The sequence below is a fragment of the Artibeus jamaicensis genome, unplaced genomic scaffold, assembly GCF_021234435.1.
Source record: "Artibeus jamaicensis isolate MK-2021 breed Jamaican fruit bat unplaced genomic scaffold, CSHL_Jam_final contig_354, whole genome shotgun sequence".
Classification (NCBI taxonomy): Eukaryota; Metazoa; Chordata; class Mammalia; order Chiroptera; family Phyllostomidae; genus Artibeus; species Artibeus jamaicensis.
The window spans coordinates 7,984,345-8,010,957 of record NW_026521803.1 but is presented as its reverse complement, the minus strand read 5'-3'; the positions used below and the strand labels follow the sequence as shown (position 1 = coordinate 8,010,957).

General features: G+C 35.7%; 1 protein-coding gene and 1 non-coding gene across 2 annotated transcripts in view; one reads left to right on the top strand and one right to left on the bottom strand.

Moving 5' to 3' along the window:
* MIB1 (MIB E3 ubiquitin protein ligase 1) overlaps positions 1–26,613 on the bottom strand; it is a 128,608-nt gene that overhangs the window by 72,565 nt on the left and 29,430 nt on the right. Inside the window, exons 4-9 of the mRNA XM_037161549.2 lie at positions 22,128–22,232; positions 19,707–19,773; positions 18,173–18,377; positions 13,038–13,221; positions 8,764–8,908; positions 6,396–6,529 (exon numbers count right to left, since the gene is read on the bottom strand). Coding sequence (XP_037017444.1) covers positions 6,396–6,529; positions 8,764–8,908; positions 13,038–13,221; positions 18,173–18,377; positions 19,707–19,773; positions 22,128–22,232 — 840 coding nt within the window. The remainder of the gene's footprint in view (positions 1–6,395; positions 6,530–8,763; positions 8,909–13,037; positions 13,222–18,172; positions 18,378–19,706; positions 19,774–22,127; positions 22,233–26,613) is intronic.
* On the top strand, positions 12,907–12,969 carry LOC119061119 (U7 small nuclear RNA). The gene has a single exon (XR_005084727.1). It is a non-coding gene; the product is annotated as a U7 small nuclear RNA (small nuclear RNA).

Genomic DNA, 26,613 nt, shown 5'->3' with positions numbered 1-26,613 from the left:
AGTTAGTTACCTACAAGGGAGCTCCCAAAGACCGTCAGCTGATTCTTCAATACAAAGTTTTCACACCAGACAAGACTGGCAAGAAATATTCAAAGTGATGAAAAGTAAGTACCTACAACCAAGATCACTCTACCCAGCAAACTTATCATTTAGAATCAAAGGACAGAGAAATATCTTCCCAGACAAGAAAATGCTAAAGGAGTTCATCACCACCAAATCAATATTACAAGAAATGTTAAAGATCCTCTTTAAGAAAGAAAAAGAGATTTTAAAAAATGAATAAAATGGCAATTAATACTACCCATCACCAAATACTTTAAATGCAAATGGATTAAATGTTCCAACCAAAAGACACATGATGGCTGACTAGGTAGCAAACAAGACCCTTACTATGCCGTCTACAAGACTCTCACTTCAGATTAAAAGATACACGCAGACTGAAAATAAAGAGATGGGAAAAGACAGTTCATGAAAATGAAATCAAACTAACAAAAAAATCTAGGGCAGCAATACTTACACCAGACAAAATGGAGTCTAACACAAAGCCTATAATAAGAGATAACGAATGATCCAGCAATTTTACTTGAGTCGTTACCTGAAGAAACCCCAAACACTAAATCAAAAACACATATGCATCCATATGTTCAATACAGCATTACTTACAAAAGCCATGATATGGAAGCAACTTAAGTGTCCATCAACAGATGAATGGGTAAGGAAGTAGTGAACATATACAATAAAATTATGACTCAGCCATAAAAAAATGAAATCTTGCCATCTGCAACAGTACAGATGAATCTAGAAGGTACTGTGCTCAGTAAGTCAGAGAGAGAGAAACAAATGCTATAATTTCACTTACATGTGGAATCTAAAAAACTAAACAAACAGCACTTCCAGCCAAGATGGAGGTGTAGGTGGAAACACTGTGCCTCCTCACACAGCCAAGTTTAAAGACAACAAAGTTTTAGTAACAAAAATGCAACCAAAACATAGAAAATTGAACTGTATAGAAGTCCAACAACAATGAAACATTCAGCCAGAATGGTAAGAGGGAGCAGGGCAGTGCAGGAAAAAGCAGCCAGACCAACAGGCACGCAAGCAGCAGTTGGCAGATTTCAGGTATGGGGTGGCAACAGACAGACCCAGTGAGGGCGAAAGGCGGCTGGCTGACCGTGGTCACACATTTGTGTGCAGATAAGCCAGGCAAAAAAAACGAGCAGTGAGCCAGACCACACAAACCAGGGCCTCAGCGCCGGGAATTAAAGCCTAAAAGCACCAATTGAAAAAACTTCTGGGGGTAGAGGTGCTGGTAAAGGCTCCCAGGCCCACAGAGAGTTTGTTGGAGAGACCCACAGGGTTCTGGAGGGTGCACAGGCCCACACACCTGGAATCTGCACCAGAGGGGCCCAATTTGCTTACAAGAAGCAGCAGAGGGGACCAAAATCCAAGAGAGAGCGTGGAACAAGTGTCATTGCCCCTTTCTGACCCCGCCCCCACATACAGCATCACGACCCAGCCACTGGGTTGCCCCGCCCTGGTGAACACCTAGGGCTCTGCCCCTCATACGAAACAGGCGCAAACAGACCAAAACATTATGACTCAAGAGAAGAAAAGCTCAAAGCCCCAGAGCCAGTACTTCTAAGCAACCAAGAGATAGCCAACCTATCAGATGCACAGTTTAAAACACTGGTGATCAGCATGCTCACAGAACTGGTTGACTATAGTCACAAATTAGAAGAACAAATGAAGGCTAAACTAAGTGAAATGAAGGGAAAGGCACAGGAAACCAATAGTGATGGGAAGGAAACTGGGACTCAAATCAATGGAGTGGACCAGAAGGAAGAAAAAAATGAACAAACAGAAAACAATGAAGAAACAAGAATTCAGAAAAATGAGGAGAGGCTTAGGAACCTCCAGGACATCTTTAAACATTCTAACATCCGAATTATAGGGGTACCAGAAGGAGAAAAGGAACAGCAACAAGTGGAGAACTTATTTGAACAAATAATAAATGAAAACTTCCCCAATCTGGCAAAGGAAATAGACTTCCAGGAAATCCAGGAAGCTCAGAGAGTCCCAAAGAAGGTGGACCCAAGAAGGAACACACCAAGGCACATTATCATTATATTAGCCAAAATTAAAATGAAGAAGAGAATCCTAGAAGCAGCAAGGGACAGTCACCTACAAAGGAGTTCCCATCAGACTGTCAGCTGATTTCTCAAAAGAGACCTTACAGGCAAGAAGGGGCTGGAAAGAGGTATTCCAAGTCATGAAATCCAAAGACCTACATCCAAGATTGCTCTATCCAGCAAAGCTTTCATTTAGAATGGAAGGGCAGATAAAGTGCTTCTCAGATAAGGTCAAATTCAAGGAGTGCATCACCACCAAGCCCTTATTGTATGAAATGTTGGAGGGACTTATCTAAGAAAGGAGTTAAAAAATATGAACAATGAAAGGACAGCAAACTCACAGTTATTAACAACCATACCTAAAACAAAAGAAAACTAACAGGAAAGCTAGATCAGGAGCAGAACCATAGAAATGGAGATCACATGGAGGGTTAGCAACAGGGGAGTGGGAGGAGGAGAAGGTGGGAGAAAGTACAGAGAATAAGTACCATAGACAGTAGGTAGAAAATGGGGGGGGCAAGAATAGTATGGGAAATATAGAATTTAAAGAACTTGTGACACATGGACATAAACTAAAGGGGGGAATGGTGGGGAGGGAGTGTGCAGGGTGGAGGGGAATGAAGGGGGGAATGGGGCAACTGTAATGGCATAATCAATAAAATATATTTAAAATAATAAAAATAGAAAACTAAACAAATAGACCAGAAACAGACTCGCAGACACAGAGAACATGTTTGATGGCTGCCAGATAGGAAAGGGGGTTGGGAAAATGGGCGGAAAAGGTGAAGGGATTCAGAAGTACAAATTAGTAGTTAAAGAACAGTCACAGTGATGTAAAAAGTACAGCATAGGGAATACAGTCAATGATATTGTAATAACTATGTATGGTGTTGCTGGGTACAAGATATATCAGGGTGATCCCCATGTAAGTTTTACCAAGTGTCTAATCACTGGGTTGCACACCTGAAACAAATATAGTGTTATATGTCAACTGTAACTAAAAAATAAAAAATATTTTTAAGTAGACTTACTTTTAATAACAACGTATTTGAGGAAAAGGCAGAGATTTCACATATAACTACTGCCCCCATCCATGTTATAAAAAAATAAATAAATAAATACATACAGGCTGTAATGAGATAAAGAAGGACCCAGTAATTCCTTTTCTGGGTGCTCATCCATAGTAAGAAAACACTTATGTATGGTTCCAGTTGGGTACTGGAAACTTTGTAAAGTACACAATTGTCTCACCACTATGCTATACACCTAAAGCTCATACAAAATAATATCAAATGTAACCTGTAAGTTTAAAAAAAATTTAAGGTAAAAAATAGAAAATATAATAAAAATTTTAAAAAGAAAACAAAACACTAATTTGAAAAGATCTACGCACCCCCATGTTCCCTGCAGCATTATCTGCAATGGCCATGATATGGAAGCAACCTACTAGGTGTCCATTGATAGATGAACAGATAAGCAATACACACATACACAATGGAATGTTACTCAGTCATAAAAAAATCTTGCCATCTGAGACAACATGGATGGACCCAGAGGATATTACATTAAGTAAAATAAGTATGAGAAGGACAAATACTGTGTATTATTTCACTCTGCAGAATCTGAAAAACTACACAAATGAACAAACAAAACAAACAGACTCATAGATACAGAGAATAAAATGATAGTTGCTAGAGGGTTGGGCAGTGAGGGGATGGGCAAAAATGTGAAGAGCATAAAGAGATACAAACTTATGGTTATAACATAAATCACAGGGATGTTAAGTACAGCATAGGAAATATAATCAGTAATATCACAATAACTGTACAGTGACAGAGGGTTACTAGACTTTTCATGGTGATCGCTTCATAAGACATATTAATGGCAAATCACTATGTTATATACCTAAAACTAATATAATATTGTACATCAACTATACTTTAATAAAAAAGAACTTTACAACCCAGAATGGTAAGAGAAAAAGAAAACTTTGGGGATAAAAAACTTCAATTAGAGATGCTCAAGAATTCTTGACATTAAAAAATCAAGAGGATACAGATACATAACCAAGAAAACTAAAGGGGGGAAAAATCACATTAGAAGAGCTGGAAATTTTCTTTAGTATTATGAGACTTTAAAAGCATATCATTGTATTTGTATTCGTGGTACAAAACAACCATACCTCAATAAACCTTTTAAAAAAGAAAGTATATCCTTCTAAGAGTGTTCTTTCAATTAAAGGATGGGTTGTATTTACTGTCATTATTTATGGCATCATACTAAAACAAGAGTAAAGTTTTATTTTCTTTTAAGCTTCAATCCACAAAGATAACTAGAACTAGCAACACTGAAACCATACACATACACATACATACAGAAACATGCACAAGAAGTTGGACAGCAGACCTAAACCTGCGGTGAGAAACATTAGAAAACAACCCAAAAGGCTCAGAATTGATGACCTCTGAATACAGGAGTAATGTGATGGGTGCTAAACACAAAAGCATTGGTTGACAGTCTGATTAAAAAGCATTTAGAACCCTGGATTCTCCCACGCAGCACAGCTGAGCTACTCCTCACACTAACAGAAACCTGAAAGTTTATTCTCAGAAAATGGATGAGAGTCATTAGCCACTGTTAAGGGTGGGACAAAGTACTACACAGAACTCCTCTGTAAGTATTACATACCAAATGCTAAAAAACCTAGGCCATCTTCCCTTAATCAAAATTCATAAGGTTGGCAGCCAGGTTTATATCCAGCAGGAGAATTGAGAGGTCTTTCTACAGACAGACCAGACCAAGGCAAAAAACCTAATGATCAATATTGAGGAATAACCCAAGAAACATCCAACTAGACCACCGTATAGTGAATTCCAGAGTTAACAAACCCAGAAACACAAAAAAACCTTCCAAACAAGCCTTTTACTGACCACTACTGTAGATAAATGGACAACCAAGGATCACCAGACATCTGAAGACTGGCACTCTGACATGAAAAGCTTGTTTGGAAGGGTTATAAAGGTGAAAATAGTTGCCTCTGAAGAATGGGACAATAAGGCTGAGAAGGAGATGACATTTTTCCTAATAAATTTTGTAGAACTGTTTGTTTTTAAAAATTTTTAGAATGTATGGTATTGTTAAAAAGTAATGCAGATAAATAAATAGTTCAAAAATTAAATATAATATGCCCCAGCTGGTGTGGTTCAGTGGATTGATTGAGCATGGTCCTGTGAACCAAAGGGTCGCTGGTTCGATTCCCAGTCACGGCACATGCCTGGGTTGTGGACCGGGTCTCCAGTGGGGAGATTGTGAGAGGCAACCACACACTGATGTTTCTTTCCGTCTTTCTTTCCCTCTCTCTAAAAATGAATAAAATCTTTAAAAAAATAAATATAATAAAATGTAAATCTGCCTGAGCAAATATAATAGAAGTCTGACTATTGTTTCAAACACAAAAACACTGGCACTTTAATATTGGAAACAAGTTGTGACATATCTTATGGCCAATCAATAAACTACTTTGTTGTGCTGCTGTAATTGATATCTCTCAAAAAAACCTAAAATGCTATGTGAGCTCATAGGAGTAAGATGTTTATACCTTACAATTATAGATCTTTAAACTGTCTAGCATATTTACATACAAAGCCCTCATAACACAGGGGCTGCCACTCTACTTACAATCTTGGCAGGCACTGAACATCATATTGGTGCATGACAAAGCCAATGTACGACTGAGAACCAAAATGGCTCATTTAAACTATGGCTTATGTGAACAGTAAGATTACAACATAAACTATTAAGACTTACAAAGTACATGACCTCCAATTTATCTGCCTCACAAACTATGAAATAGTTAACTTTCACAGGGAGTGGAGGGTAAAAAGTTTAGATTAAATGTTTTTAAAAGAAAAGAAAATTGCTTATAATATTTACTAAAATCTACTTAAAGCACATAATAACATTTACATGGAAAAAACTCACTGAATTTCCCAAAAGGACACTAAGCACTTAAAATCCTAAGTGTAAATTCTGTCAATCATAAAATAAAAAAGATCACAGTGCTAAAATAAGAAAATTTCTGTATCTTTTTGAAATGCACACTGAAAAATGCTGACTGCTGTCTTCTTTAAAACATCTTAGAAAAACAAAGAACTAAAAAGTACATGTAGCAAAGTCTTAATAATTATTTAAGTAATCTGGCAAAATATAAAGTTCATTATACTATTCTATTTTAGTATGTTTCAAAATAATTTTTAAAATGCTCACATCCACATCTGGTCTTTTTAGCAAATCTTCCACTTTAGCAACATCTCCATTGGCAGCAGCCTTAACTAATTCTTCATTGAGGTCACCAGATTCTTGGGTTTCAAATAACTTCTTCAAGAGCTGGGAGAGTCTTTCTGTAAAGCATCAAATAAAGCTGCTAATATAGGAAGGTTTCAAACTTTAACTACTAACAGATAAGCATTAACCATATGCCTATAATATATACTCTTCCTTTTTTATTATTTCTATCATTAACATTATTTTTCTACTATGCAAGTTATAATTACTACTACATATATAAGTATATATACCATATTTTTCCATGTACAATGCACTCCCATGTATAATGTATAACCATGTTTTTGGCCCCAACTTTCAGGAAAAAAAATCTTTCATTTAAATTTTTTTTAAAAGATTATTTATTTATCTTTAGAGGGGAAGGGAAGGAGAGAGGGAGAGAAACATCAATGTATGGTTGCCTTTTGTGCATCCCCTGCTGGGAAGTGGCCTGCAAGGAACTGGTCTGCAACCCAGGAATATGCCCTGACTAGGAATCGAACCACGATCCTCTGGTTCGCAGGCCTGTGCTCAATCCACTTAGCTACACTAGCCAGGGCTCTCATTTAAATTTTTTAATTCAATTTTTTATTTACTTATATTTAGATGCTTGGTTTTTATATTATAAAAGAATTTTAGCGCCCTGGCTGGAATAGCTCAGTGGATTGAGTGCCAGCCATTGAACCAAAGGGCTGCCAGTTCGATTCCCAGTCAGGGCACATACCTGAGTTGCAGGCCAGGTCCCCAGTAGGGGGCACATGAGATGCAACCACACACTGATGTTTCTCTCCCTCCCTTCCCCTCTCTCTAAAGAATTTTAGCATTTATTTTTTAACATATTATGGTATAAGAAATTTTACATAACAAATCATTACAAAACACAAGAACAGATACAAAGCATTTCAGGTGCTACCCCTGTATAATGTGCATCCTTATTTTTCCCTCAAAAATTTGGGCAAAAAAGTGCACATTATACCCAGCAAAATATGGTACATAAAGATGCATTATATTTGATCTCATAAGTATTCCCAGTTTTCTCCAATGCATGTATCTCAAGTTAAAATTTCAGAAAAAGTATGAAGTTACAATAATAATTCAAGAGGTAGAAATCATACCAAAGATAGTAGAAATGAACACATCACAATAGGTCTACTGTAATGATACAAACTTCCTTTCAGGTTTTAAGCATACCACCACACTGATTCTGAGCTCAATGCTACAGACCTTAGAATAAATCAACATCAACGATTTTGATTCAAAAGAAATGTAATCTCTATAATGTCAGGGGAAATATTTTAGTGACAAACCAATTTTCAGTTGAAAATGGACATCTATATAAGTGTTGACAACATTACTTCAAAGGTGCCAGTTGATCAGTTTAGACTAAAACAAGAAAGAACTAGAGATTTACAGACCCTTTCCTGAATATTTTTTTCTAAATAGCATTAATAAGTAGAGAACCGGCCCTGTTCTATTACTTAATTCTTGGATCTCCTTAGTGGAAAGCAAAGAAATCACAGAGTGATTTCACAGACCAGTGATGCCATCTAACTTCACAATAAAAATAAACACCACCTGACTTAAACTTTAAGCACACCAGCAAATTACAGCAGGTAAGAAGAGAGAGAAGCGGAGGAAGGAGAATGCAGTACAAAATAAAACTGAAGGTCACTGTATGTTTCCTTTACTTTCTTACCATTTAGTGTTATGGTCCTGCCTTCCTTTCTGGATGACAACAATATACATCGGGAACTTATAATTTGTTGTAGAATGGACTAAGTTTGTATACATAAAGCTGGAGCATAAGAAGGAAAGACTGGGCTTGGGTGTACTCAGTATCCAGCATATTCACATCTCAACATGATTTTCTATTCATTGTGACATGTATAGTAACTCTCGGTAAATAGCAAAAGAAAAAATATGGCTGAGATGTAAAAATATTCAGAAAGAAAGGCATCTGCCAGCAATAATGTTGAAAATGAAAACAGTCTCCAGAAAGTGATGGTTCTTTGAGAGGAGAATGTTGACTTTTAGATATCTTAGATTTGAGGTGGAGAAGCTCTCAATACATCCAAGAAAAAGCACATACTTATGGAATTTTTCCAGTGCATACCTCAACCAGAACAAAGGTTGTTCATTGTATGAAAAAGAAAAAAAAGTTTTGTAAAAGCTGAAAAGGTAGTTAACATTCAAGCAAAGTTATGTGATCTGGGAGAAAACATACAACATTACCAGTATATCAGAAATGAGGAATTAGCAAAAGTTCTAATGTAAATCACATTATTTTTAAAGGAAAATGAAACAAACATACCACCAGATGCATTGCTAATGGCTGATCCTGCAGATGCCACTTTGGAAACTGCTGCTGGATTATATGTCCAAGACGTACCACAAACTTCCACCTTTAAGTCACTGTCTGAATAAATCTGTTGTACTCGGCCAACTTTACCTAAAGTCTTTTTAAAAATTAGATTAATGTTTCCAAGTCCAAAGTAAATGCCATAAAAATCAATCACCGGTTTTTACATGTTTAAAAAATTTATTTTTCTTTGTTCTTAAAGAAAAAATTTTAAAGGATAATCATATTCAATGAGTTATTCATTCATTACAAACATTAAAAATTATCTTTAAAATATTTTAATAAAGTAAAACTATTATACTTCCACAAAAATATAATAAATCACGAATCTATCTTATTAATACAGTTCACAAAATTTTGCTTTTGAATATTCAACCTATTTTTTTAACCCAAAAGATACATCTTGAGAACTTACAGCTCAAGCAGTACAAAATCCATCATCAATCTAGCCTAAAAATATAAAGTCTGATTTCTAATTTAAAAATGAAATAAAAAAAAGGGCTCAAAGTTTACAACCATGTTTAAATCCTTTTAGAATCATGCCTGATTCAAAAACTTAAGTGTGTAGAAATAACATGCCTATTAAATGTAATATAAAAAGGGCAATTAGGTATAGACACAATCAGCAACAGCAGTTTTTACCATGTGGCAAGTGCTGTTCTAATGTTTTTTTTTTAAGACTGTTTTTTTACTCACCAGAGGACATGCTTATCGGTTTTAGAGAGAGAGGTAGGGAGGGAGAAAAAGAGGTAGAGAAACATCGTGTGAGAGAAAAGCACTGACTGGTTGCCTCTCATATTCGCCCTGACTGACCAAGACCAAACCTGCAACCCAGGCATGTGCCTTGACCAGGAATCAAACCAGCAACCTCAGTTTATGGGACAATGTCCAACTGACAGCCACACCAGGCAGGGCTGTTCTAATGTTTTAAAACAGTGACTTTCAACCTTTTTCATTTCATGGCACATATTAACTAATTATTAAAATTTGGCAACACACCAAAAACTATGTTATATTTTTCACCAAACTGATAAAAAAGGTATAATTGTGATTGACTTAGGAAAAAAATAATTACCTACCCTTTTTGTTCCAAAGTGATATTTTTTAAAAAATCAGGTGCCTATACTTGTAAATAAGAATTTCTGGTACCAAGTACTAAGCAATCAGACGCAACCTCATTGTGCGAAAAGATGCAACTCATGACCAATAAGATGCAATTCTATTATATGATCTATATATTTATGGTTCAAGACAAGGCATTCACACTGATCAGTTTTGTGGGGTTGGCTGTTGTCTTTTTTTTTGGCAATCTAAGGGAAAAATGGTCAGTCCCCCTGACTAAATAGTCAGAAACTGAATGTTTAAAAAATTCTTCTGTCATACTGGTATGCTGTTTGTAGCACAATGGTTCTAAGAACTTTGTACTGACCCACCCAACACCATAACCCTGAAAGTTAACTGCTAGTATTTGCCCCATTTCAAACTCAGTTTCAAAATTCATTCTCTTAAACACAACACAACAGCAAATAAAAATACCAGAAAATTGAAGAATAGTAATATTATCTGACCACTTCCTAACACAGAGAAGAAACTGCTCTTGACTTTTTTTTTGACTTCTCTATAGCATCTGACCTTGACTTCTTCAAACTGTTCCCTGAATTTCTGGATGACAGTCTAATCTTTCTGTCTGTTCCTCCCCTTTCTACACTCACGGGCTCTTGTCCTTCCTCAGATCTCTCAACCTGTTCATTCTCCCAAAATTTATTCTTTTGGTTTTTTACTCTTCTTTTTTGAATCTTTAATCCCCAATGACAACTATCATCTTATTTCAAAAGACTTGAAAATATGCAGTACTTCTCTAGCCATGCTTTGTAGTTCGCCCCCCAGTACACACCAATTTTAAATTCTCATTAGACGTTTTCACTTCTCATTAGAAATTTTCCACCACCGTCTCAAACTCTGTGAAGCTCCATCCTTTTTTTTCCTCCTTAATTGATCATTATAGCAAATCTCAAACAGAAAAGTAGACAATAGTATATTGAATCTTTATGTACTCATCAATGTGATTTAACAATTATCAGCTCGTGGCCAATCTTGTTTTCCCATACCCATTATCCCCTCCTATATTATTTCATTATGTAAACTCTTGTTAAATACATAACCCAGTACCGTTATCAACCCACTCAAAATGATCAATAATACATAAAATACCAGTCAATGTTCAAATTCCCAATTGCTTCATAAATAATTATTTTTAGTTTGTTTAAATTAAGCTTCAAATAAAATGTATACAGTTTTTTTTCTCCTTTGGAAATTATCTGTTAAAGAAACAAGGTAATTTGTCCTATAGTTTCTTACAATGTGAATTTTTCTAGTTGATAGTTTAACAGTTTCATCTGTCTCTGTAAGACATCCTGCAAGTCGGCTGCCAGATTACTTTTAACATGACCTAGAAATTTCTGGTAACTTCCTTGCTATCTGGTATCTGTTCACTTCCTATAAAAGAGCTAGAATTAGCCATTTCTCCAAAGATCCCTAGTTCTTTACAGAAGGAGAAGATATTCCAGGACCATCAGCTGGGCAATAATGTTGGTTATTGTTACTGGAATGGTCACTATTTCTAGGCCGTGTCATATACAAAGCTAAGAAAGGCGGAGGGAGGGGAGGTTACTTTGTTTTAAAAGATAAAACAGCCCTAATCAGTGTGGCTCAGTTGGTTGGGCACTGCAAAGCAAAAAGGCTACCAGTTCGATTCCCAGTCAGGGTACGTGCTTGGGTTATGGGTTCAGTCCCTGGTCCAGTCAGGATGTGTACAAGAGGCATAGTTTAGTGTTTCTCTCCTTCTCTATCTCCCTCCCATCCCCTCTCTCTAAAAAAATTAATTAACAAATCTTTAAAAGATAAAAATAAATGCAAGTATAGGGTTTTTACATAATCTCTTTGTATATTACATCTGTATCTCCTCTTTCAACTCTGATCATTCTGGTTCTTAAGATCAGTGGAAATAAAAGAATTAGAATTATCTGTAACTACTCATTTTTTGTCATATTAAACAAACAATAATCTCAAAATCATAGCAACACTACCACAAACAACTAGATTTCTAAAAATTGTTAAATATTTTTTTCTATGTCGTTCTGTAGGCTATATTTCTCCTATAAGCATATAAAGACAAATTACTGTGTTTAAAAATCAGTTGGAACTTCCTTTCTGTATGGTTGTGTTAACAGGAAACGTATTTTGGTTTGTTTCATTTTTATACTTTTAGGAGTTTCATTTTTAATTTTGTTTTAAAATTGTATGAAAGACATGGTTTCGAATCAAATCTATAAAACAAGACATATACAAATGTCTCCCTTCTATCTGTGTTCCTGACATTGTGTTCCCTTTTTTATATACAAACACTTATTTTTTTAACTTTATGGTTAATCTACTGTTTTTCTCTTTTAAATATAAAGTTTATAGTAAAGCTTTATATTAAACTACAATATATTTTCCAAATAGATACATTTACACGAATACCCTTACATAAATACCCATATTCTCTCCTTTAAAAAAATACAAATAGCCCTAGCTGGTGTAGCTCAGTGGATTAAGCACTGGCCTATGAACTAAAGGATCACAGTTCAATTCCCAGTCAGGGCACATGCTTGGGTTGCAAGCCAGTTCCCAGCAGGGGACACATGAGAGGCAACCATACATTAGTATTTCTCTCCCTCTCTCTTTCTCTTCCCCTCTAAAGATAAATAAAATCTTTTTAAAAATAAACGAACAAATAAATAAATATATTGTCTATTGGTTCCCTACTATGTACAATATTGAAATTTGTCATTCTGTTGTTCTTCCTTTTGCCCTCTTTTCTTCACTAATATTTTGATTTTCAATAATAGTATTTATTCCCAATTAATGCCTTACCCCTACATTACATGGTCCACTAATAGCTCTATCAAAAAATATTAACTGTAGCCTTTTTTGGACCCTCCCTGGCTTATTTAATGAAATTAGAAAATAAAAGGCATAAGTATGCCTGTCTACCAATGAAGAGCACAATGAGTATGCTAATTTAATTTCTAAAATTAAAGTTTTTTTAAAAACTAGTCCTTACATCTCTTTTTGAATTTGTCTAGTAGGTCCTCCTGTCTTTACTGGAAGACCCTTCCAAAAAAAAAAAACTCCATATAAACATGGTATAACTGCTAGTCCGAAACTATTTTATGTATACTTACTGGGAGCATAGCTTCAGCCCATTCTCCATGTCCTCTTTGCAGAAGTTTAATTCTTTCCAGATCGTAACAGACTTGTACGAGATCACCCACTTGAAACTGTGAGGTGCCTCCTTCTGCACCCTGAGCAGCGTCTCCACTTCGGACAATGTTTGCTTTAGTGAGAACGGCAGGATTGAAAGTCCACCTAAGGATCAGAGCCACAACTCAAAATGGGTAAGTTTGATTTTAATATAACATATTTTGTTAAGCACTCCAGGGGAAAAAAGCTTTATAACCCATCAAAAAAGCAAAGCAATCATTTTCAATTACGTCCTGAATTGTTTATATTTCCTTTTATAATTTTAAAATACAAATTTAGAAAAAGAATCATCATAATCTCATCACCCTGATATACTTCTCTGTAGATTTATTATCCTCTGCTTGTTAAAAAACTGTTATAGCCCTAGCCAGGTGGTTCAGTTGGTTAGAGCGTCATCCCATACACCAAAAGGTTGCGGGTTCAATTCCTGGTCAGGCACATACCTAGGTTGCAGGTTTGATCCCCAGTCAGGGTGCATGCAGGAGGCAACCAATAGATGTTTCTCTCTCACACTGATGTGTGTGTGTCTTTCTCTCCCTCTCTCCCCACCTTTCTCTCTCTAAAATCAATAAACATACCCTCAGGTGAGGATTAAAAAATAAAAATAAAAAATAATATACAGTCACTGTTAAAAATTAAGACATTTCAGAAACGCAAAGTATGTGAACTTGAGAATCAAGATAATCTGCCAAGAAGGACTCCTGAGGGTTAACTGGGCCTAAGGCTAGCAACCATTGCTGACAGCAGCCTCTCACTCACTCTGCATTTGAAGGAAAATCTACAAAATAAGGGGCCAGCCTCCTGCAAAATGTTCCTGAACTCTGGGTCAGTTCTTAAAAGAGAGATCCTGGTTAGGTTCAAAGAGTGTTACAGTTTTAGCTCTTACATTTATATCTGTGACTCATATTTCTACATGGTATATAGCAGGGGTCCAACTTCATTCTTTTGTATGCTGATACCTGGTTAACTCAGCACTGTTAACTCTTTACTGTCACTTTATTTATATTTTTTAAATTGAGGTATAATTGACATTAAACATATTTGTTTCAAGTGTACAACATAATGACTTGCTATTTGTATATACTGTCAGCATTATTTGTTGAACAGACTACTCTTTCCTCACTGAATTGTGTTGGGCCCTTATCTAAAATCAACTGACCCTAAATGCAAGGGCTTATTTCTGAACTCTCAATTCTAGTCCATCAATCTCCACGTCTATCTTTATGTCAGTAATACACTGTTTGACTACTATAGTTTTGTGGTGAATTTTGGAATCAAAAAGTGTGAGTCCTCCAAATTTTATTCTTTTCTTTCAAATTGTTTTGGTGTTGTAGACCACTCTGCCTGATTTTAGGAATTGCATCTCTACCCCTTGTGGCTAAGGGCGAGAGACAACGTTTGGAATGCCAGTCGCAGGAGACAAAGCTTGTCTCTGGTAGCAAACGCTGCCTCAGTTCCTCTCCCTGCCCCCAAAGCTTGGTTGGAAGTCAGTGCCGGGTAAGACCCCTCACAGTGGGGGGGGGGGGGGGCAACCTAAGCCAGACTCCATCACTTGGGAGGCCTTCATGGAAGGACTGGGGGGAGGCTGCAGCAAAGAGCAATGGACTCCCCCTGCTTTGACAAAACCCGAGTCCCCAGGTCCTCTGGGAGAAGCGTTTCCTGGCTCTAATCCCCTCAAGCCTGAATACCTGTTGGGGAGAGGTGCAGCTCCTTGCCTTGCTAGAGTGTGTCCTGGGGAAAAATATGGCACCACAAAGACTTGCTGATTAACCTGTGAAATCTGCTAAGAGTGCTTTCATTCATATGATAAGGGTCTGAGAGGAAATGAGTACCTCTCCCAAAGTTTCTGCAACTCTCTTCTTGGCAGTCACTGACTCAGACTCTGAAGCCCTCAGATCTCTTTATAATGTTATCTACTGTTTGATCCTTGCCACCCTGTATTCCTGTGTATTACAACCCAATAAAAGGTTATGGATGAGGGCGCTCGGGGCCTTTGTCTCCCCTGAGAAACTGGCCACAGCCCAATCCTCCTCCCCAAACACATCTCATCATGTCTCGGCCATATATTTACTCATTCACACGTGTCCATGGCACGGGGTGGGGGGAACTCGGGAAGAAGTCACCCCCACATTTTGGCTATTCTAGAACCCTTGAATTTCCATATAAATTTTAGAATCAGCCTGCCAATTTCTGTAAAAAGGTCACTAGGACTTTGACAGGGATTGCACTGGCTCTGTTCATTAATTTGGGGAATACTGCCATCTGTTATATGTTGAATTATGCCCCACCCCCAAAGATATGTTAACATCCTAATAAACACTGATGTCTCCTGAAAGTGACCATATTTAGAAACAGGATATTACAGATGTAATCAAGTTAAAAATGAAGTCATACTAAATTAGGGTGGTCCCTACATCCAATGACTGCTATCCTTATAAGAAGTCATGTAAAAACAACTTTTGATTACTTTCTATGTAAAAAACTTTAGAATTTCTAGGAGCTTAATTAATTTCCTTCTATGTCTTCGCAGGGCTCCTTCCTCACGGATGCTTAAGCTACAAATGTTGGCTCAATGAAAATAAAATTGTGGACTGAAGGATTATTTATGTGGCTCTCAGTATCAAATGATTTCCCTGTTTTGAATGCATATGAAAATAAAATTTGTACCCAGAGGAAAAAGGTCAGGTGAAGACACTGTGACACATCAACTCACACGGGAGAAGGCCAGTGAAGACAGAGGCAGAGAAATAAGCGATGATTCTACAAAAGCCAAAGAAAACCAAGACTGCTAGCAACCACCAGAAGGTAAGAAAAGGTATGGAACAGATTCTCCCTCAGAGTCCCCTAAAAGAGCTCAATCTTGCCAACACCTTGACTTCAGACTTCTCATTTCCAAAACTGTGAAAAAATAAGTTTCTCTTGTTTTAAGCCACCCAGTTTGTGGAAATTTGTTATGGTAACCCTAGGAAACTAATACACCTTCTAAACAACATTAACTTCCAATCTATAAACATAAGATGTCTTTCCATTTATTTAGGTCTCCTTTGATTCCTTCAACAATGTTTTGTAGTTTTCAGTGTATAAGTCTTGTATTTTTTCAGGCTAAATTTATTAAATATTTTATTTTTTTGTGATGCCATTATAAATGGAATTGTTCCCTTAATTTGATTTTCAGACTTTTCATTGCTGATGTACAGAAACCCAAATTATTTTTCTCTATTAGTCTTATATCCTACAACTTTACTAAATTCATTTATTAGTTCTAATATTTTATGAATTCCTTAGGTTTTTCTATGAACAAGACCATATCATTTGTAAATAGAGATGGTTTCACTTCTTCCTTTCTCATCTTCCTTTGCTTCTTTTTCCTGCCTAACTGTCCCAGCTGAACTCTCTGGGACAATTCTGAGTAGAAGTGGAGAAAAGAGTCAATCTTGTTTTGTTCATGATCTCAAGGGAAAAGCATTTATTTTCTTTCACCGTTGAGTATGATGTTACCTGTGGGGTTTTCACAAATGCCCTTTATCAGGCTAAAGAAGTTTCCTTCTGTTCCTAGTTATTAGAGTTGTTATCATAAAAGGGTGTTAGATTTTTGTCAAATGCTTTTTCTGCATCTCTTGATATGATCATGTGTATAAGATTTAAACACAGAGCTAACTCTGTATTTTGGTAAACAACTAAATGTTAATTTTTCTTATTCTCTATATGACCACTTCCCCTAAAGAACCTCAGGATTAACTGGATGAAAACAGTTACTCCTGATCCAGTTACTCCTGGATGAAGGGATTAAGAAGTTCAGATTGGTAAATTACAAAACAGTCACAGGGATGTAAAGTACAGCATAGGAAATATAGTCAATAATATTGTAATGACTATGTAAGATGCCAGATGGGTACTGGAAATATTAGGGGGAACCCTTTGGAAAGTATGATTGTCTAACCACTATGCTATATATCTACAACTAATACAAAGTAACACTGAATGTGAACTGTAATTGAAAAAAATTTTAAAGGAATAAAATAGTTTATGTACATGTCAATATCATGTTATTATTCTATTTCACTACTGCTTTTTCTTTAAAATACCATAAACATACAAGTACTTTAGACATATTTTTGATCCTTAAGAGCAAACAGATAAAAGACACAGGAACCTGACCAATGTGGCTCAGTTAGTTGGGCATCATCCCGCAAAGTGGAAGGTCACCCATTCGATTCTTGGTCAGGGCATGTGCCTGGGTTGTGGGTTCAGTCCCAGTCGGGGCTCGTATGAGAGGCAACCAATTGATGTTTCTCTCTCATATCAATGTTTCTCTCCCTGTCTTTCTTCCTCTCCCCCCTTCTAAAAATGAATGAATGAACGAATGAATGAATGAATGAATGAAACAGGCCCAGTCTCCAAAATACTCACAACCTAGAAATCAAATCAATGAACATTTTAATAGATGAATAATGTGTGCACGCACCAGGAGGGCAGAAGAAGAAAGGTTCCCAAACTAGATGAGCTCAATATTTATAGGATGCAGATGAGTTAGCCCAGAAAGAAAGGGAATAAAAGATGAAAGGGTACTCCGCATGAAGAGAATGGTATGTGCAAAGGAACACAAGTGTGGAGATGCATACAATTCTGTGTTGCTGATAAGGATTAGTGTGTGTGTGTGTGTGTGTGTGTGTGTGTGGCAGGAAGAGCTGTTACCAGAATAACCCTGGCGATATGGGCCAGAAGAGTTTTAATTTTATCCTCCTCATTAAGGATAGACTGATAGTCAATTATGAACACAGTTTTTTGCTAAACTTGGACCTAATGATGATATGATATATTCTGCTCTCTGAAGGAAAAAAGCCACAGAACATTGTAACATAAAGATATTCAAGTAAATTCATGGCTACACACACTTCTTGCCATTTGTTCCTCTCCACCTTATCCACATATTCTTAATTTTTACCTTCTGAGAGCTATCTTTAACAGTCTTTTGGCTGTATAACATGATTTGCTTTTTTAAGGCTCTTTTCTCTAGTTTTATTTGCATTACTGAAAATTAAGAAGTATCACCCACCTATTGCCACTTGGATACTGTACTACAATATCATGATCTTCATCAATGCCACAAACAGTTCCAGTTGTAGTTAAAGTCTCAAACATGCCATCAGTCCATCCTCCATGACCGTGCTGCAAAGACTGTACAATTTCTAGGTCAAGATCTATATTCACCAGGTCACCAATCTGCAACCCACCAGGATTCCTATTGCCATTCTGCTCACCTGTAATGGCAGAGAGAGTTGACAATGGAAAAGGAATGTCATAGCAACAATATGCAACTACATTATTTTTAAACAAGAACAAGCTCTAGATTTTTAGTTTCAATTAATATCTAATCTAAAATGTTTTGAGAATATAATATATCAAATTCTAGAACTAAAAAGCTTTAAAAAAAATAAAAAACAAACACCAGGCTCAAAGACTAAAATAATGTGAGGATTTATAATAAAGATTAAACAGGAGTAAAATCTATAAAAGACTATGTAACGGTGTATCAGAACAGAAAGTTCTGGATGTTGAAAATATTCACTTTTCTGCCTGGATGACTTTCCGATTATCACTGCATCAGAGCCACGATAACTAACCAAAGCTTAGGAAAAAGAGCCTTGGAACTACTTTTTTCTCTGAAGTGCTTTGTAGTACTTTCTACCGATCATTTTTGTGATACTGGCCTTAAGAGCATTTTGAAAGATTTCAAAGCCCATTCCCTACATTATTTTCAAAAGTTGTTCTGGGATAAAGGATTCATGATCATGAAATACTACAATGAGGGATCCAAATGTATATGTTGATGCTGTTTTTCTTGTGAAGGCAAGGCACAAAACAAGAAAGTTTCTAATACTAAGAAAAATGGATGCTCTTAGCAAAAACATAGTACTTCTACATTCTCCTTTTTTAATAAAATTAAGGTATCATATGCAAGAAAAGAGCACTTTTTGACTGAAAAGAGTACATTTTAGCAAAAAGGCAAATCCAGTGATTTGGAAAAGAAGAACAGAGTTCGTATGAGAAAGAAAAGCATTCAGAAACTAAAGGCTTAATCAGAATAATGTGATAAATGTTAATAAAGGCAACAATAAAGAATCTATAAAATGAAGGTAGTTTTGGTTTTCTTGTTCTTTTTTTTTAACAGTATGTGAAATTTTATTCATTATATTACCTTAATCTTGGGGCTGTTCTTGTATTTGGAAGGCATCTTTACAGAAATTTTAAGAATTGCATAAACTTAAATTGTCATATCCTATTCTCAACAGCATAAGAGAGGTAACATTTAACACAGAATTTTTCAATCACGTAAGTTTACGCTTAACAGACAAAAGTTTCAAATATACTGTGACATAAATGGCATGTCAAATCAAAAGCTATGAAAAGTTGGTGTCTACACAAATCATTTAAAAAGAACAAATTGTTTAAAAGCAAAATAAAACCAAAGAAGAATCTCTTCAGATAGCTTTAATGGTAACTAATTTTTTTAAGTCCAATTTATACATTTTCTGATTCCTCAAACTCTGACCCATTACTCAGTAACTTTCTTGAGTCTGCTAACTCACCTAGCACAGGGCAGTGATCTCTGTAGAAAGAACCTCCTTTGGCATCCTGAACACATTTCAGATCAGACTAAGAAGGAAAAAAAAAATCACCCTTGAAAACATCAAGTATAGCTTAGTACCTAAAACAGGCAAAAGTGTTCATTCAGAACATACCCTCGAAAGAAATCGGGAGTGGGTCTGGGTTAACAGTCACACTTAACATGGCTTTCAACAGCACCCCTCAAAAACTACGACCCTCATCTTTATAATATTTTCAGAAACACATGCTAAAAAAAGGAACTGTAAAAAAAATCTAGTATTTAACGTGTGCATAACACCTTCCGTTTTAAAGATACTTTTACCAAAAAAAAGAACTCATTTGATCATTCTATAATTTTTTGATATACAACCAAAAATAGTCTTTTGATTCCTCTGTCCAGTTAATGTTCCTATTGACATCAACTTTAGACCTTACTTCGCCATGACTTAGATAACTTTGCTTGTACAAGAAAACAAATTATTATTTAAGCATCTGAATAGGAAGGCAGTGGTCATACTATGAAAAAGTAGAGAAAATGTGAACTTAGAAGAGCAACCTTGGAGGCTACTGTTAAAATTTACAAGTAGATTTCATTACAAGTGTCTAATAATACCTGATATAAATAGGTGATTAGTATATATTTACTCTATTAAGGAAAGGAGCTCCCTTACACACACACACATGCACACACACGAAAGAGAGAGTGGAAGACAACCCAACTCTTTTATAACTCCTCTGTCTTTAGAGCATCACATTCGGTAAATCCTAGCCAAAAATACACAGGGGTCAAACTGTTTTAGTGTAATACTCAAACCCAGCAAATTTACTTCTAGGAATATATCGTAAGGAAATGCACATGCAGACACATGTACAAGGATATTTGCTGAAACACTGCTTGCAAGGAAAAAAAAAGGACAACTATCAACAGAATCTCAATATATAAATAACTGCATAACCATGCAAAGGAGTACTACTCAGCCTTAAAAAAGAATATGAGTATATAAATAAAACTTATTAAGTACCTGAGTACATATAGCACATAAAGCTTCACTTGAAGCAAGTTAATAATAAGTAGGAATCCTACAAAATCCACGATTTAAAAATGGACAGGCATGAAGATAATGAAAAAGTGGTCTTCAATGGCCCTGGCTGGTGTAGCTCAGTGGATTGAGTGTGGGCCTGCGAACCACACGATCGTGGTTCAATTCCCAGTCAGGGTACATGCCTGGGTTGCAGGCCAGTTCCCAGCAAGGGACTCACGAGGGACAACCATACATTGATATTTCTCTCCTTATCTCCTTCCCCTTCCCTCTAAAGATAAATAAAATCTTAAAAAAAAAAAAGAAAAAGTGGTCTTCAATGCTATATACAATGATAAATATTGGCAAGTAAAAGTATGCATTTAGAGTCATCTGGCTGGCTTTTATACATAAATAAAATAAATCAAGACAAAGGAACAATGGAATATTTTCCTCTCCTAATGAGGGGTGTAAAACAGTTGGAAAAAAATGAAATTTAAAGATTTAAATGAGGAATATATTCAAGATGGAAAGGATAAAAAAGGTATATGTTGGCATTAATATAATATTTATATTCTATAAATTAAATAGCTGAGGTCAGTATTTGAACAATGACTCATGAATGCAGAAATATAGGGCAATCCATTGAATACACCACTATTATTCTCCTAAGCACTTTAGTAATTCAAAGTGTTTCTAAGTCAATCATTTTCAATTATCAACACTACAATTTCAAAATACAGTGAAAAAAATCTCCTTAAAAATAATTTAAATTGAGGGACAAGGTCAAAAAGGTGAAGGGATTGAGAAGTACAGGTTAGCAGTTACAAAATAGTCGTAGGGACTATAAAGCAAAGCATCAGAAATATGGTCAATAAAACTGTAATTTAAAAAAAGCAGAAGGGTCAGTTGTTCTGTATTTTAGAAACATGAAATGGCTACTTGAGTATATGTATTAATTATACAATTACTATTATACTTTATTATTAAAATAAACTTTAGAGTAACCTTCAAAAACAAAACAATTTTTCAAAAACAAAAAAAAATTTTAACCCCTACTGTAATTTATACCTTCATCAGCCACCAAAGCCTAGAATGCAAATATACCACAAAAATCTCATAATAATACTATTTTTTATGTCCATGCCAAGGAGCAGCCTTATAGATGGTTCTATATCTTAGATTCTTAGATTGACTATTAAACAGTTCAAACAAAGGTAGTTTGAAAGTTTATTAAATTTTCAATTTCCTAGTGCATATTCATGATGATTCAGATGGCTGTTTTTGACAAAGAGAGATGACAAGGGGAAAAAAATAGAAGAATACAATTATTTCCTTTCTTTCATCTATCCAGTATTTTCTTTTGTGGTTCTTACTACTTACCATGCCCTCAAAACCAACTCTGTAAAGGTTCTTAGCACCATTATCCCAGAGAACATACGCTGCGCTATGTGGGCTTGACGCACTCCAGTCCTGGATTTCCGTTACCTAAGGGAAGTTTTTGAGAAGAGAATTTTTTTAAAAGGAGAGGGAAGAAGTTAGTTATTTAAGCCAAATTTAAATCTTAAACATCATTTAAGTTATCTTATGTTAAAAGGTAAAGAAAAACACTTATTTGCCAAGTATATATCACTTCTAATAGATAACTGAATTATTTTAAATTGGAAAGATTAGTGATTACAATAATAATTTTCAGAAAATATGTAACTCAATACAAAATTTTTAAGTTTTACTCTTAAAGGGCTCCTTTCAAGAAAAGTATTTTCTTTTAAACCCACTATTTAATATACAATACAAAATATTTGACCCAGAATGATTCAAGATTAACCTGCTCTCTGGTCAGCTAAAATATGACAAGCACAAGGTTCAATGGCAATGTTCAAGAAGATCTGAGTGATTTTGTTCCCCCAGAAGTTTCCTCAGTTGCCCCCAAAAGCAGACCACCTGAGCCAAATCACCATGGAAACCCAGACACAATTTCAAGGCTCCACATGGCACCAGACTGATTCATAAACTTATTTAATATTTAAAAAGAAACTACTGGGGTTACTACTGCTTAAGGGCCAAGAGTCAACTATACAAAAATGATACAGAATGAGCACTAAACTTGAGTATTATCAAGTGAACCAGTCTACAGCTAAGACTGGGAAATTGCCCTTGTTCAATGTATTATTTTTCTCCATCTTGACACTTATAATCAGCTATTTTTCATAGTTAGAATGCCAGGATAAATATAATTTTTTTAGGAATGACCTTAAAACAGACTATTTTAAATAAGATATATAACAGCCCTTTCATTTTTGCCCTGTATTAGAGATATTGTTTTATAAGCTATGCATTTTATGACATTGTTGTACAGTCAAAATTATGTTTAAGATTTAATCAAACATTTGAGAAATACTTCGAACTGTTAGTAAATAAGTCCACTTATTCTTTTTAATTGTGAAATAAATTACATTATAAAAATATATGTAAACTTTAAAGAACAAAAAATTAAATTAACACCAGCTTAAGTAAAAGAATATTGCCAATGCTTTTCAAGTGTCTAGTGTGCCTCCCATCAATCCCATCCCCCTGCTTCCCAACACAGGTAACTACCACCCTGAATTTAGAGTCCATCACTGCCTTCCTGTGCTTTCTGGTTTTCACAACTAACCACTATAAAACCTTACAAAGCAACAGTTTCCAATACTCTAAAGTGAAATAGTCAACCTTTAGTAAAAAATTCCTTCTGGTTCTAATACAGTGGCAATCTGCTTCATTTGGTTTAAACAATGCAATGTGAAATTAAATGTTTTTATAAGGAGGACAAAAAAAGCATTTGGCTAAAACTCAAAGGCTACAAATTTTATTTAAATCAAATATACCTTAACTTTCAAATTACCTAGGCTAAACACAAGTTCATCAGTCAAGCTAATGAAGGAGTAAATGAATTCCTTCATTTGATAATAAGATTTGATTACTAAGGAGGAAATAAAGTGGAAGGCATAGGAAATAACTACCATCAACTTTATGCTTTGAATTTAGATTAAGAAATGTATGCAGAATTGCTGCTATAACCATTATGTAAAATGTTCCTGAGAAACTCTATAAAGAATCAAATTGACAATACCTGCATCCATTGATCATCGTAAATCTTAATATCATTAATAACAAGATAATCAGACTTTATGTGATTCCTGATATGATGCAATACAAACTACACAGCAACACTTATGATGTACTCTTGCCAATATAAAACTGAATCAGAATCTAATCAAGCCTCTACATCTAAAAACTAGTTGATAAGAATACAAGGATTAGAGGAACAAGTTTAAAAATAATATAAAGAATCAATTAGCCAATCCAAAGAACTTGGTTTCTTAACAAACAAATGGCATTTTTTAAGTGTTGGTAATTTTTAAATTTATTTTATTTTTAAATTTACATTATTCTAGTTTTTCCATTACCATCTGTCCCCTTACACGCCCTCCGCAGTCACCACACTGCTGTGCATGTCCATGAGTCTTCCTTTCTGCTCCATCAGGGGGTAGGGGCACGGGGATTCATTATACTGCTTTTTTCTACTCTGGTGTATGTTTGAAATTTTCCATAACAAAGTTTTTTTACAAGAAATATATCTACTGTACCTACATGAAACACCTGACACATATGCAAAAGCATTTGTAAGATGAATAAAACTCTTAAAATACTAACACAGATAGTGGCCTGAAGAAACCCTTTAAGAACACACTACACAATGTGTTCTTTACGTGTTATATGTCTTTATAACATGTTTGTCAAAGCCCACACTTAACATGTTCATTTTTGTGTGCGAACAGTTATCACCATTCAAATCATGGTACAAGCAAATAGTGAGCCATAGGTTGTGTGAGTACTGCAACAGCAGCTTGGGTTGATATATATTGAATTCTTCCGTGTATGATGTGCTCCCATGTATAATGTGCACCCACACTTTTCTATGCATTACACACCAGATTGTTATACCCATTATTATACCCATGGTATGTAATTGTTATACCTATGTATAATGCACATTCTTATTTTTCCCTTAAAAATTGAGGCAAAAAAGTTCACATTATACATGGCAAAATACAGTACCTCTTTTTTTAAAAATTTTATTTATTTATTTTTAGAGAGAGGAGAAGAGACAGAGAAAGAGACGGAGGGATACATCAATGTGTGGTTGCCTCTCATGCACCCCCCACCGGGGGCCTGGCTGCAACCCAGGCATGTGCCCTGACTGGGAATCGAACCAGAGACCCTCTGGTTGGCAAGCCAGCACTCAGTCCACTGGGCCACACCAGCCAGGGCAAAATACAGTACCTCTTAATACAGCTAATACTAGCTTTACTGCTGAGCACATGTAGGAATGAGGGTAAGATGGGAAACTTGAATCGCAAAAAAAGAAAAAAAAGAAAGAGAGAAAATACACTATTCACACTGGTAACACCAAGGGATTGGGAGAGAGGAGCCAGCATTGAAGAGAAAAGGGGACTTAAAAACTTTCTTCATTCACATACATACACAAAAAAGTCAGATAAAAAATTAAAACAATGCTTGATCTCATAATGTGCTTAAAAATACAAGGTCTACTCAGAAAAAGTCCAGCCCTTCTTTATGTAAAAAAAACAATTTACGTGACACTGATGTAACCTGGCAGCCAAGGAATGAACTGGAGGCACTCCAGTCCATTCCTGGCAGAGTGGACTAGAATGTGCATGCATGAACAATGATGACTTCACCATACTAGTCCATGGGGGCAGTAAATGCCATTTCATGAACCTGTCTACTATGTGGCTGTCACATTCAAAATTACTGAGTAGAGCAACAAATCTGCATCAAATATTGCATTAAGCTTGAACATTCCTCTGCAGAAACTATTTGGATGATTCAAAAGGCCACAGCAAAAAAAAAAGCCACAGCTACAGGCAACTGGTGACTGGCAGTTTCAGCACAACACACCCACTCATGCATCATGTCGCGTGCAGAGTTTTTTTTGCAAAACATCAGATCACCAAGGTGACTCAGCTCTCCCTGCGCCACCTCGCACAACCCAGATTTGGTACTCTGCAACTTCTGGCTTTTCCCAAAACTAAAATCACTTTTAAAAGGGAAGAGATTTCAGATAATCGATGAGATTCAGGAAAATAAGACACGGCAGTGGATGGTGATTGGGAAAACTATACGAGGCCCCAAGGTGCCTACTTTGAAGGGGACTGAGGAGTCATTGTCTTTTGTATAATGTTTCCCGTATCTTGTATCTTCTTCAATAACTGTCTCTATTTTTCATATTATATGGCTAGGTACCTTCTGGATAGACCTATATTACCCTGAAGATTTACTATTATATTGTATTAAATTCCCTCACCCACAGTCATGTGCGGAATATTATTTATTTTTATTCATTTTCTTCTTAAAATGCAATATGTACTAAATTGTAACAAACCAAAAATTTAATACTGATGACTCGAAGTTTCAAGAATGTCTACCTTTTATCTTCTAAAAGAAAGCAAATATAACAACAAACTCAAAAAGTTCCATGCATGTGGCCTCAGACTTTAAAAAGCTGTCTTCAAAGGCTGATGAAAATATAATTTCAACCCTCTGGCCATAATTTAAGTGTGGGAAAAATAGAAAGTTAAAAATTTTTAGAATGAGAACATTAAAAATGTACTTCTCATGCACTTCTTTAAAATAAGTTACTAGAATGTGTTCTCTACCAAAGGGAAGAGGTAATAAGCTAAGAAGATGTAATAGGATACAAAAACATGAGATCCAGCCAGGAAAGAGACAAAGGCATCCATCACAGGGAGTTTCCAGGATGACTCCTGGTTCACCAGACCAGACAGATCAAAAGTGATCTGTC